The sequence below is a fragment of the Phacochoerus africanus genome, chromosome 8 (assembly GCF_016906955.1).
Source record: "Phacochoerus africanus isolate WHEZ1 chromosome 8, ROS_Pafr_v1, whole genome shotgun sequence".
NCBI classification, from domain to species: Eukaryota; Metazoa; Chordata; class Mammalia; order Artiodactyla; family Suidae; genus Phacochoerus; species Phacochoerus africanus.
In genome coordinates, this window is record NC_062551.1 from 164,529,116 (window position 1) to 164,543,380 (window position 14,265).

The 14,265-nt window shown below is 48.7% G+C and overlaps 1 protein-coding gene across 3 annotated transcripts in view; it reads right to left on the reverse strand.

Moving 5' to 3' along the window:
- The window catches only part of NSUN4 (NOP2/Sun RNA methyltransferase 4), a 34,671-nt gene extending 22,161 nt beyond the window's left edge, over positions 1-12,510 (reverse strand). For 2 of the 3 annotated variants that reach the window (XM_047789192.1, XM_047789191.1), the window contains exons 1-2: positions 12,357-12,510; positions 8,045-8,385 (exon numbers count right to left, since the gene is read on the reverse strand). In XM_047789192.1, the coding sequence (XP_047645148.1) occupies positions 8,045-8,385; positions 12,357-12,449 (434 nt within the window). In that variant the 5' untranslated portion in view covers positions 12,450-12,510. The other variant, XR_007136179.1, reaches the window with a different exon arrangement.
- Positions 12,511-14,265: the final 1,755 nt, after the last annotated feature.

Below are 14,265 nucleotides of genomic sequence, written 5' to 3' on the forward strand. Positions count from 1 at the left end.
TCTACCTCTTCCCCCCCCCCCCGGCTTTTTAGGGCCACACCCATGGCATATGGAGGTTCCCAGGCTAGGGGTCTAATCGAAGCTACAGCTGCTGGCCTATGCCAGAGCCACAGCAACACCAGATCCGAGCCACGTTTTCGACCTACACCATAGCTCACAGCAACGCCGGATCCTTAATTCACTGAGTGAGGCCAGGGACCGAACCCGAAACCTCATGGTTCCTAGTTAGATTCACTTCCGCTGCACCACGACAGGAACTCCATCTTCAATCTCTTAATCTTGCTTTTTTTTTTTTTCTTTTTGGCTGCACCCTCAGCATGTGGAAGTTCCTCGACCAGGGATCAAACCCAGGCCACAGAAGCAACCGAACCCACAGCAGTGAAAGCACTGGATCCTTAACCCGCTGAGCCACAGAGGAACTCCTTGCATTATCTTTCTTTAAAGCATTTATTATTCATTTTATATGTATAGGAGTGTGTGTGTGTGTGTGTGTGTGTGTGTGTGTGTGCATTTTCCCCTTCACTTTCTCCCTATTAGAATGAGGATAGGGACTTTGTCTTGCTTTGTTCACTGTAACATCCCCAACATCTGAAAGAGTGGATGGCATGCAGTAGGAACATAGATTTACTGGGTTACACATTGAGATACAAAGTGCTTCGTGGATTCAGCGAAGAACGTCATCAATTATCCCTGTCAGAGCTACTGTTACCTGAATTAGGTCTGATGAAGGAATAGGCCTTCATTTTGAAAAAAAAAAAAAAAAAAAAAAAGGAGTTCCCGTCGTGGCGCAGTGGTTAACGAATCCGACTAGGAACCATGAGGCTGCGGGTTCAGTCCCTGACCTTGCTCAGTGGGTTAAGGATTCGGCATTGCCGTGAACAGTGGTGTAGGTTGCAGACACGGCTCAGATCCCGTGTTGCTGTGTTGCTACAGCTCTGATTCGACCCCTGGCCTGGGAACTTCCATATGCCACGGGAGTGGCCCAAGAAATGGCAAAAAGACAAAAAATGAAATAAAATGTTTCCTTATTAAAAAAAAAAAAAAAGGGAAGAGGAGCATTATAAGCAGAAGAAAAAAGACCAAAAGAACAGAAGCCGCAAACTCGTAGCTTCATTCAGAAACAATGAGAAACCTGCAGTGTTAGAAATACAAGGTGTGGAGTTCCCGTTGCAGTGCAGTGGAAATTAATCCAACTAGTATCCATGAGGATGCGAATTTGATCCCTAGCCTCACTCAGTGGGTTAAGGATCTGGTGTTGCCAGGAGCTGTGGCATAGGATCTGGCGTTGCTGTGGCTGTGGTATAAGCCAGCAGCTACAGTTCCATTTTGATCCCTAGCCTGGGAACCTCCATATGCTATTGGTGCGTGTGGCCCTTAAACGACAAAGAAAGAAAGGAAGGAAGGAAGGAAGGAAAGAAGGAAAGAAGAAAGAAAAGAAAGGAAAGAAGGAAAGAAAAGAAAAGAAAAAAAGAAAAAGAAAGAAAAAGAAATACAGGTAGAGAGTGCCCTGGGGGCCTAGTGGTTAGGACTCGGCACTTTCACTGCCGTGGCCTGGGTTCAGCTGGTCTGGAAACTGAGATCCCACATCAAGCCACTGCAAGTCATGGCCCCCCCCCCAAAATTTAAAAAGTGGGGGGTGTTCCCGCTGTAGCACCACAGGATTCAAGGTGTCTCTGCAGTGTCTGGATGGAGATTCAATCTCTGGCCTGGCACAGAGGGTTAAAGGATCTGGCATTGCTCCAGTTGCAGGCAGATCTGATCCCAGGCCCAGGAACACCACATGCCTTGGGACAGCCAACAATTAAGGAAAAAAAAAAAAAAAAAAAGAAGAGTCACTGTCATGGCTCAGTGGTTAATGAACCTGACTAGTATCCATGAGGTTGCGGGTTCAATCCCTGGCCTTGCTCAGTGGGTTAACGATCCGGTGTTGCCATGAGCTGTGGTGTAGGTTGCAGACTCAGCTCAGATCTCGAGTTGCTGTGGCTGTGGCAGAGGCCAGCAGCTACAACTCCGATTCAACCCCTAGCCTGGGAACTTCCATATGCCACTGGTGTGGCCCTAAAAAGACAAAAAAAAAAAAAGAAGGAAAAAGAAATACAAGGTAGAAGATTGAAGTTGGAAAGCAGACAGAAGTCAAAGTTGTAAAAGGCCTTCAACCCTTTGCTGAGGAGTTTGGGCTACAACCTGTATGCAGTCACTAAAAATTTTTTAAGAAAATGACATGATCAGCCAATTAGAGTTTTAGAAAGCTAGGTGGGCTAGAAGGAACAAGTTAGAAATAAAGACACCCAGGCCATCCTGAGAAAGAAAAATGGAGCTGGAGGAATCAGGCTCCCTGACTTCAGACTATACTACAAAGCTACAGTCATCAAAACCATATGGTACTGGCACAAAGTCAGGAATATAGATCAGTGGAACAGGATAGAAAGCCCAGAATTAAACTTATGCACCTGCAGTCAAGTAATCTATGACAAAGGAGACAAGAATAGACAATGGAGAAAAGACAGTCCCTTCAATAAATGGTGCTGGGAAAACTGGACAGCCACATGTAAAAGAATGAAATTAGAACACTTCCTAACACCATACAAAAACAAACTCAAAATGGATTAAATACCTAAATATAAGACCAGATACTATAAAACTTTTAGAGGAAAACATAGGCCAAACACCCTCTGACATAAACCACAGTAATATCTTCTCAGATCCATCTCCTAGAGTAATGACAATAAAAACACAAATAAACAAATGGAACTTAATTAAACTTAAAAGTTTCTGCACAGCAAAGGAAACCCTAAACAAAATGAAAAGACAACCCATAGAATGGGAAAAAATGTTTGCAAATGAAGTGACTGACAAGGGATTAATCTCCAAAATTTATAAACACCTCCTGCAGCTCAATACCAAAAAAAAAAAAAAAAAACTATCAAAAAATGGGCAGAAGATCTAAACAGACAATTCTCCAAAGAAGACATACGATGACCAAAAAACACATGAAAAGATGTTCAATTTCACTAATTATTAGAGAAATGCAAATCAAAACCACTACGAGGTACCACCTTACACCAGCCGTAATGGCCATCATCAAAAAGTCTACAAATAATAAATGCTGGTGAGGGTGTGGAGAAAGGGAACCCTCTTACACCTTTGGTGGGATTGTAAATTGGTGCAACCACTGTGGAAAACAGTATGGAGATGCCTCAGAAAACTAAAAATAGAATTACCATTTCATCTAGCAATCCCACTCCTGGGCATCTATCCAGAGAAAACCAGGACTCAAAAAGACACATGTACTCCAATGTTCACTGCAGCACTCTACATAACAGCCAAGACATGGAAACAACCAAAATGTCCATCAACAGAGGAGTGGATCAAGAAGATGTGGTACATATACACAATGGAATCTCAATCAGCCATTAAAAGGAAAGAAATAATAGCATTTGCAGCAACATGGATGGACCTAGAGATTACCATGCTAAGTGAAGTCAGACAGACAATGAGGCACCAACATCATATGCTGTCACTTACATATGGAATCTAAAAAAAAGACACAATGAACTTTTTTGCAGAACAGATACTGACTCACAGACTTTGAAAAACTTATGGGTACCAAATGAGACAGGTTGGGGGGCAGAGGGATGGAAATGCTATAAAATTGGGTTGTGATTATTGTTGTAACTATAAATGTAATAAAATTCATTAAAAACAAAAACGACAGACACCCGAGAGTTCCCATCATGGCTCAGCAGAAACGAATCTGACTAGCACCCATAAGGACACAGGTTCAATCCCTGGCCTTGCTCAGTGGGTTAAGAATCCGGCGTTGCCGTAAGCTGTGGTGTAGGTCACAGACGTGGCTTGGATCCTGCCCTGCTGTGGCCATGGTGTAGGCTGGCAGCTGTAGCTCCGATTCGACCCCTAGCCTGGGAACCTCCATTCGCCACAGGTGTGGCCCTAAAAAGCAAAAATAAATAAATAAATAAAAATCCCCTTGATTTATAGGGAGCCCATCAAGACAAGGAAAACAACGCAAACGCAGTGGGCTGCTTCCTCCACTACTGTCAGGGTGACCTCAGGCAACTTAGGAGACCACATGGGTCCTCCCCCACGGATCTGCCTAAAGCCAGTGCCTCTGAACTGATCTCCAATCCGCTCCAAACTATGCCCTCCTCACAGTGACGAAAGTGATCTTCCTGAGGCATAACTTCGATGGAATAACATCAACAGCAAGACACACTGATGAGGAGCACTACACTGCAGGAGCTATACTAGCTGTTTAATGTGCATCATTTCATCGAATCCTTACCATGACCCAGTGAGGCAGGAGAACCCAGATTCTAGAGCCAGACTGCTTGGATTTCAAATCCAGCCCACTTGCTCATCAACTGTATAGCCTTCAGCATATCACTCAACTTCTCTATGCCTCAGTTTCCTCATCTGTAATAAAAGTACCTAACAGATAGGATTATTGTGAAGATTAAAGGAGTAACAGAAGTCAAGTGCTTACAACACATAGAGAGCTACTATGGCACATGGTGAGCTACAGTGTCAGCTATACACACACATGTATATAGTCTTTTGTCTTTTTAGCGCAGCACCCACGGCATATGGAGGTTCCCAGGCGAGGGGTCTAATCGGAGCTGTAGCCGCTGGCCTACACCACAGCCACAGCACCACGGGATCCAAGCTGTGTCTGTAACCTACACCACAGTTCACGGCAACACCAGATCCTTAACCCACTGAGTGAGGCCAGGGATCGAACCTGTGTCCTCATGGATGTTAGTCAGATTCTTTTCTGCTGAGCCAGGATGGGAACTCCCAGTGTCAGCTATTAATACCAATATTTTGGAGTTCCCATCGTGGCACAGTGGTTAATGAATCCGACTAGGAACCATGAGGTTGCAGGTTTGATCCCTGGCCTCGCTCCATGGGTTAAGGATCTGGTGTTGCCGTGAGCTGTGGTGTAGGTCACAGACTCGGCTCAGATTCTGCGTTGCTCTGGCGTAGGCTGGCGTCTACAGCTCCGATTAGACCCCTAGCCTGGGAACCTCCATATGCCATGGGAGCGGCCCTAGAAAAGGCAAAAAAATAATAATAATAATACCAATATTTTCCAGATTATTTTCCTAATAAGGAAACCAAGGCTCAGTTATCCAATGACATATGTCAAATAAGTGGTAAAGATAGGTTGCAAACCTAGGTTTTCTTAACTCCAAAGCCTGTTCTTCTAGCCATTGTGCGTTATTACCTTTCCTCTGCCCAGAAACCCTCTTCAGTGGTGCTCTGGAACAGATAATGGCAAGTTATGGCAATAAGGACTAAAAGGCGTGAGGTCTGAAGTTACCCCTCCCTAGCAATTCCAGCCATTTATAAGCAACCCTGGGTTACCTGGACTATGCCTTTCCCCATAAGCTCCTGGCATTCAAGATGCCCACACGTGCTCACCGCACCCCCCCCCAGCCTCACCTCTGACTTCTCTAAAGCACACAGCCCTCCCTCAAACCGGAAGCTGCTGTAAAAGCCTCCTATTTCACATCCCCGCTTCTAGCCTTGCCTCTCTTCAATCTACTCTCCACACAGCAGCTAGAATGACATTTTAAAAATTTAAATCCGATCATATCATTCCCCATCTTACAACCTTTCATGCCTCCCGCTTCCTTTTAGAGAAAAAGTCTATAATCCCATAGGGCCTGTAAAACCTTCATAATCTGGCTCCAGCTTTCTTCAGTAGCCTCATACTCCCATCCCCACCCTATGCCACCAGCTATATATTTCCTACCCAGATTTCAAGTCTTAGCTTAAATTTCATGTTCCCAGTGTTAGATTCCCAACTATTAAGACTTCATAGCATCCTATACTTGTCTTCTGTAGCACTTATCACAATCACAAATAGTTTAACAGTAATCTCCCTCACTAGACTGTAAACTCCATGAGGACCTGTGCACTTAAGAGTACCTGGCATTTGGAGTTCCCGTTGCAGCACAGCAGAAATGAATCTGACTAGTATTCATAAGGATGTGGGTTCAAACCCTGGCCTCGCTCAGTGGGTTAAGGATCCGGTGTTGCCATGAGCTGTGGTGTAGGTCACAGATGAGGCTTGGATCCTGAGTTGCTGTGGCTGTGGTGTAGGCCGGCAGCTACAGCTCCAATTCAACCCCTAGCCTGGGAACTTCCATACGCTGAGTTCAGCCCCCTTAAAAAAAAAAAAAAAAAAAAAAGAGTACCTGGCATTTGGTAGACAATAAATATTTGCTGAATCAATCAATCAATCAAAGATTAATTCCCACTTCCTACAAGTAACACTGAGCTCTCCCTCTCTCAATTTTTATTTATTTATTTATTTATTGTCTTTTTAGGGCCACACACGTGACATATGGAGGTTCCCAGGCTAGGGGTCTAATCGGAACTATAGCTGTCAGCCTATGCCACAGCCACAGCAACGCCAGATCTGAGCTGCGTCTGCGACCTACACCACAGCTCACAGCAATGCTGGATCCTTAACCCACTGAGCGAGGCCAGGGATTAAACCTGCAACCTCTTGGTTCCCAGCTGGACTCGTTTCCGCTGTGCCCTGATGGTAACTCCTTAATTTTTTGGGGGGGGGGGTTTTTTTAAGGCCACACCTGCAGTACATGGAGGTTCCCAAGTGAGGGGTCTGATCGGAGCTACAGCCACTGGCCTATGCCACAGCCATAGCAACGCTGGATCTGAGCCACATCTGCAACCTACACCACAGCTCATGGCAATGCCAGATCCTTAACCCACTGAGCGAGGCCAGGGATTGAACCCGCAACCTCATGGTTCCTAGTCGGATTCATTTCCAATGCGTCATGATGAGAACTCCAAGGAACTCAATTTTTATTTTCTAACTTTTTTTGTCTTCTTTTTTAGGGCCGCACCTGCGGCCCATGGAGGTTCCCAAGCCAGGGGTTGAATCGCAGCTGTAGCCACCGGCCTACACAACAGCCACTGCAACTCAGGATCCGAGCCAGGCCTTCGACCTACACCACAGCTCATGGCAATGCCGGATCCTTAACCCACTGAGCGAGGCCAGGGATTGAACCCGTGTCCTCATGGATACTAGCCGGGTTTGTTATCCACTGAGCCACGATGGGAACTCCTCCCTTTCTCAATTTTTAAAGCGCAAATTAAGCATTTTACTACACAGTCTTTTTTTATTCAACTTCATATACATCTGAGCATTGGATAAGAAGACTGGAAGGTCTCCTTTCTTTTTCCCCAGTCTGGTACCAACTCTGTGTCCCCAAGCCAGCCACGTTTCTTAGGCAAGTCCCACTTCCTCTTTGGTACCATGAGGTTACTTGTCCTACTCACTTTGATGGGAGCAAAATGAGAAAGCAGCCGAAAATAACACACATTTTAACTGGAAAGGGCAAAGTAAATGCTCATGTAAGAGGTTTTGTGTTTTTTTGTTTTTTTTTTTTCTCACTTAGGCAGAGCAGGTTCAAAGTGCAGGCTCTGGGAGTTCCCCTCATGGTGCAGTGGTTAACGAATCTGACTAGGAACCACGAGGTTGTGGGTTCAATCCCTGGCCTCGCTCAGTGGGTTAAGGATCCAGCATTGCCGTGAGCTGTGGTGTAAATCGAAGATAAGGCTCAGCTCTGGCGTTGCTGTGGCTCTGGCATAGGCTGGCGTCTACAGCTCCAATTAGACCCCTAGCCTGGGAACCTCCATATGCCACGGGTGCAGCCGCAGAAAAGACAAAAAAAAAAAAAAAGTGCAGGTTCTGGGGTCAGACCACCTGGGTCTAAATATTAGCTGTACCACTTATTATCTAAGGGACCTAAAGCAAGTAAGTGCCTTAACCTCTCTACTTCTCATTTTCCTCAAATGTAAAAGAAAGCCAGTCATTACCCACCTCGGAGGGCTGTTGACAGAACAAAAGGAGGTAAGGCCCAGCATGTGTAAGCACTCAGTCAATATCAGCAACGTTATGATCCCTATTAAACAGGACAGGAGCTGGGTCTCTTCCTGCCTCCTCCCAGCTGACATTTTGGAGAGCCCCAGCCAGGGCTCCAGCCCCTACCTGGCGGGAGGGAAACGGCTGACATCCCCTCTGGTGAACGTGAAGCATCTAAGGTTTGGACTGCAGGACCAAGCAGCAGGTGGAGCTGCAGCTTGGCCATCCTCAGGCTCTGGTTCCCCGCGGAAGGCGGCTTCATTCACAAAGTCCTTGGCGTTCAGCTGCTCCAGCTCAGCGCTCACATGATCCCGGGCAGCAAAGTTATTGACCAGTGCACCATACTTCTGCTCTGACAGGAGACTGACCCGAATCGACGGCCAAAGATCCCCAAACTGCATGCTGTAGGTCATGTCAAAATTCTGCAAAGCCAGTCGAGTGGCAGGAAATTTGGGCTCTGTGGCAGCCTGAAAAGAAAAGAACAGGTCGATTGGCCTTTCCATTTTGCCTCTGTCTCCTTATTGCCCGACCCCAGCGGTACCTCAGAGCCCTAGAGCAAACGTGGATCCAGCCCACTCCTGTCTTTGCATCCTATTTCTGCCAGCCAGAGAAGACGTGTGTGAGCAAAAAGCAGTGGGGAACTGGCCTTTCTATCTCAGTGCTGTGAAAGCAAGCTGTAGCTGTCACAATAGCTTGTCAGGATCACCAGTAAAGAGGGCACTCCTTGAGGCCTTGGAGAAGACACCTGAGGAGCCTACAGGAGGTTGAAAGAAACTACGAGGCCCTGGGTGAAGCATCAAGCTTCAAAATAGAAGATGCTTTCTTTCTGAACAGTCCTTCCACTTGCTAAAGCACCTTCCCTCACCTCTCCTAGTTTAGGTGAGCGTCACAACAGACAGCTCTGTGGGATACAAAAAATATCAACCTTCTCCATTTGATGGGAAGACGAGGGCAACTTACCTAAGGTCATGCAGTGACTGACAGCACAGTGCTCAGAATCACGGGGCTGAGGATCACTCTGGGAAAGTTCCCAGACTCCTGGAAGGTAGGATGAGGCGAGCTCACAGAAGCCTCGAGATACAAACCAAAACGGGGACTTCTAGCATGACTGTTAAGGGGCTTGCAGAGGGACATGAGTCAGGCTTGAGGAGCACAGAAGTAGATTAAACAGAATAGAAAGCCCTTGGCTGAGGTGTCCATAATTTGGTCCTGGTTGCCACAGCTGCCACACATGCTATAGCTGGCAGCTGTTACGATGAATTTTGCTCTGGCCTGGATTTTTGGTTTGATCAGAACTCTTTCTCTGCCCTCATGTCGTGTTAGGGCGGGGACTCTTGCTTCGACCATGACTTCTGCCACGGTGGGGACTCTTGCTCTGGCCCCGACTTGTGCCACGGCGGCGTGGACTCTTGCTCTGGCTCCTGCTGCTCTTGGAACTCTTGCTCCGGTCCCGCGATTTGCTGCGGCGGGAACTCTTGCTCGGGCTCCGACTTTTGTTACGAAGGGCACTCTTGATCGGGCCCTGACTTTTGCTATATTGAGTACCTTCGCTCTGATTCTGATATTCACCAAGTTGAAGACTCTCAATCTTATCCTGATTTACACTTTGATGGGTATTACTGCTTCCGCTCTGACTTCTGCTAAGATGGAAACCCTTCCTCTGACTATTCCAATTTGGGCTAGCGTCATGGGCACTCTCACTGTGGCTCCAACTTGTGCTTTGGTGGGAGTTCTTGCTCTGGCTGTCACTACTCTGGCACTCACTAATAACAACAGTTGAACTACAGCTGACATTAGTGCTACAGCTGGAACTCTTGGATGGAGACAAAGGACAGCTGTAGGGGGTCTGGAGGGACTCCTTGCGGGAGTCTCGAGAAGCCACAGAGTAGACATGGAGGCCACACGGCATGGTATCCAAGTGGCCCCGGGCTCGGGGGGCAATGGGTAAATTTTGAGGGTCAAAGGGTGTTCTCAAAGGGATAAAAGAATAGATATGGGTAGAACAAGGAGGTGCCACAGGCTGGCGATGCGGTTGAGGTGGGCCCCTAGGAGTGCTATAGGTGCCACAGGGGGGCACCACGGGCTGGTTATGACACTGAAGGGGACCTGTGGATTGATTGAGGGAACCAGAGAGTAAGCAGGGATCAGGGGTGGGGGAAACCATAGAATATACGTGGGTATTACAGGGGGCTCCTATGGGGGGCCGGGGGCTGGTCTGAACATAATTATTGGGGAAAACAGGGCCACAAGGAAGGCGGAGGGGAAGGGAAGTGGGGATAACTGTTCTCAGGGCTCTAGGCACCACAGGAGGTAGGGCAGTTCCGTGGGGGAGTTCTCTGGGGCAGGGATTTGAGCAAGTTGTGATGGATGTCACCGTACAAGAAGGACCAGAGGGACCAGAAGGGCGGGAGGGAGGTGGAGGAGAAGTGCTGACCTTAGGAGACCTGGGCTGGTCGGGAGAAGTGTGCTGGGTGACCAGGGAGTGACATCTGTGGGGAGCACATGGCTGTTTTAATTCTGAGGATTTGGGGGGCTTTGTTGGGGGGCAAACTGGGGTAGGAAGAGGGGGTTCCTTATAGCTTCTGCAGGGGGGTGACTGGGGTGGAGATATAAACTGGTTGCCTGCAGGTGAAGGGAAAAAGGCAGAATAGGGACAGTGGGAGGACAGGGGAAGAGGTGGTTCCTGGGGACAAGGAGGACCAGAAACTGTGGTTCCTGGGGTTACACAGAGATAAGAGCTCCCACCAGTCTCCCAGGAGTAAACAGACTCAAAGCAAGGCTTCCTGGAAACCTGGGCCTGGGGTGAGCAAGGAGAGCCAGTACTCCCAGGAGGCAGGTGGATGGTACAGTAAGGGCTCCCAGGGGCAGGTATGTGGGCCTCTGGGGGGAGTTGGGAATAGTGATAAGAGCCCTCCTGAGATGAGCTGGGACAACCAGATGCACCTGCCTGAGAAGAAAGTGGGGAGCCACAATAACTCTTCCCAGGAGGCGGGTCAAGCTGTGATTTAGGTTCGCAAGTGTCTGGACCCTTAAGGTGGCCATGGTAAAAGTTGCCAGTAGGTGGGGAAGATGCTGGGGAAAGAGGAGGGCCATTATAACTTCTCCTTGAGGACCAGGAAGAAAGCAGAGTGGAAGTCATGGGCCCAGATTCCAAAACCCTGTGAGAAAGGGGTGGGGAAATTATAGGTCTAGTTTCCATGGGCCGGTGAGCAAGGGGAGGTGTAACTACAAGGCCAGCTCCCAGGGGCCTATGAGTAAGAGGAGGTGAAATGATGGGGTAAGTTCCCTGGGCCCCAGGATTGATGGAAGATGAAATCATGGGGCCAGTTTCCAAAGGCATCCGAGTGAGGGGAGGGGAGGTCACCGGGTTGGTTACCAGGGCTGAAGGGTGTCCACCACAGTAACAGAGGTAAGTATGTTGGTCAGGGTAAGGGCCTCGGGGACAGGGACGTGGTGTTCTCGGAGGACTGATCCAGCTGCAATAAGGGCTTCGTGGACGGGCAGGGGGTGACCCCACAAGGCGAATCTGGTTAATGCAAGGACTCGGAGGGGACGAACCTGATAGGTTAGGCTCCCGGCAGTAGGGCCTTCCTAGGAGTGGAGAACAAGGTTCAAAAGAACATCTTCCTGGGCGCAGGAGAGGCTGTGGGGGTGGGGAGGTGGGTGGTGGGGGCGGGGAAGGAATCCGTCGGGGTAGGGAGAGAGGCTGGCCGGTCATGGAAGAAATTCCCGGGCTGCAGGTGAGACCAAAGAAAGGGTCCCTGGATAAGTGGGGAGAACCCACGGGGGGAGAGGGGTCGCTGCACCTTTTGCCTGAGTTTGGCGAAGGGCGGGGAGGGTGGTCGCTGTAACCTTTCCTGGGCGCCAGAGGCAGCTCAAGGGTGAGGAAGGGGTTGAATCCTTTCCCGGAAGGCAGCGGAGACCCAGGAAGTAAGGGTAAGTCACTATGACATTTTTCGACGGGCGAGGGCACCCGGGCTGGAAGTTCTAGCAGAAAAGGAGGAGAACAGGTCATGGGGGGGGGGTAGGAAAGAGGGGGAGGGAGGGGGAGAGGGAGGAAGGGAAGTGGAAGGGTTAGTGGGGGCCCTGGTGATGGTAACCACGAGCCAGGGAACAGGAGGCGATGACAGAACTAAAAGAATGAGGGCGGGCTGATGACGTAACTTAGAGGGGCGGGGTCAGGAGGCTGCAAACTTAAGGAAAGCCGAAGACTTGTGACGAAATAAAAGGGCGGACAGGAGCGATGACGTAACAGATGTGAGAGAGAGATGCGGAGATGCCTAGTCACGCTCCTTGAAGTGCGAGAGTAAAGGAGGCGAGGCGCCAAAGGCGATCAAGAGGCGCGGGAGTAGCGAGCCCAACTCAGGGTGCGGGAAGTGGGAGGGCTGGAAAAGTTTCTCGAGGGGCGGCGGCAAGAGGCTGCAGTCACTGGACCTACCCATTTCTTCTTATGCCGTTGTCTCCGCGGGACCGTCGCGAGGTCGGCACGCTTCAGCAAGTCCCGAACACTTCTCGCCACCAGCGCCGCCATATCGGTGTGCGCCGCGGGTCGCTCCGACCGGAAACACAACGCGCTGCTCGCACGTTCCGGGGAGGTGGTGCGCCCCACTGGGGACGAAAAGGGAAGAGTTACTGCGGACTCTCTCCAGCGGCTCCGCCCACCGGTACTTCGCAAATGCAAAGCCCGCCCAGCTAGAGATCGTATAAAAGGATGCTGGAGAAAAGCGCAACTAGTCTCAGAGAACGGTGTCTTGGTCTGGTTGCTTAGAGCATTGGGAGAGACTCTGTAAAGGCTCCTAACCTAGTTGGGGGATCAGGGAGGATTGGGAGCTGACAGCTGAGTACTGAAAGAGGTAGTCCAAAAAAAAGGGGGCGGAAGAAATTGTATGAAGTGTGACTGAAGATGGAGAAGATGGATTCCATTTATAATTAAGAAAGAGGAGTTCCCGTCGTGGCGTAGTGGTTAACGAATCCGACTAGGAACCATGAGGTTGCGGGTTCGGTCCCTTCCCTTGCTCAGTGGGTTAACGATCCGGCGTTGCCGTGAGCTGTGGTGTAGGTCGCAGACGCGGCTCGGATCCCGCGTTGCTGTGGCTCTGGCGTAGGCCGGTGGCTACAGCTTCTGGACCCCTAGCCTGGGAACCTCCATATGCAGCAGGAGCGGCCCTAGAAAAGACCAAAAAAAAAAAAGAAAGAAAGAAAGAGAAGAGTTCCCCTCGTGGCACGGTGGAAACAAATCCGACTAGGAACCAGGAGGTTGTGGGTTCGATCCCTGGCATCACTCAGTAGGTCAAGGATCCGGCGTTTCGGTGAGCTGTGGTGTGGGTTGCAGCCGCGGCTCCCATCTGGCATTGCTGTGGCTGTGGCGTCAGCCAGTGGCTACAGCTCTGATTAGACTCCTAGCCTGGGAAACCTCCACATGCCGCAGGTGCGGCCCTGAGAGGACAAAAGACAAAAAAAAAAAAAAAATTAAGAAAGAGAAGTACAGGACTTAACTGATTAGCCCTATCTAAAATAGTACATCCTATACCAACAGTTAATAGCTGCCCTGCTTTTATTCTTAAGACTTATTTCCACCTGATATGTATTTATTCTTGTCTGCTAAATAATAATTTTCAAAAGGTTAAAAACATAACTCTTATAAAAATATAAAATGAACATATGCCAAAGATTTCATTCATTATAATAAATTACTCATCCATCATTATCCTAAATAATGAGGGAACCGGTCTATGGTAAGACTTGTTCAAATGAGAACTTGAGTTTCAGAGATTTAGATGATCAGCCAAAGGAATGCTGAAATGAACTTGCTATTAGTTACAAAAAATTAATATCCTATTAAGCAATAAATTGTAATGTTGGGGATTATCTTTTTACCAATGAAAATAAATTCCATCTCTACTGGACAAAATTCATTTGCGTTTATATGGATAGGAATTATTTGCATTGCCATCAGTTTTCTTTTTTTTTTTGTCTTTTTGCTATTTCTTGGGCCGCTCCTGCGGCATATGGAGATTCCCAGGCTAGGGGTCCAGTCGGAGCTGTAGCCACCAGCCCACACCAGAGCCACAGCAACGCGGGATCCGAGCCGCGTCTGCGACCTACACCACAGCTCACGGCAACGCCAGATCGTTAACCCACTGAGCAAGGGAAGGGACCAAACCCGCAACCTCATGGTTCCTAGTCGGATTCGTTAACCACTGCGCCACGACGGGAACTCCGCCATCAGTTTTCTTACAAAGCTGTAAGACAGCCTAGTTAATGTAAAGTCAGCTAAAGGTACACCCCAGCACTACAGTAAAAGAACACCCAGTAATTCCTCTTTTGCCCATCTACAAGTTCTGGGC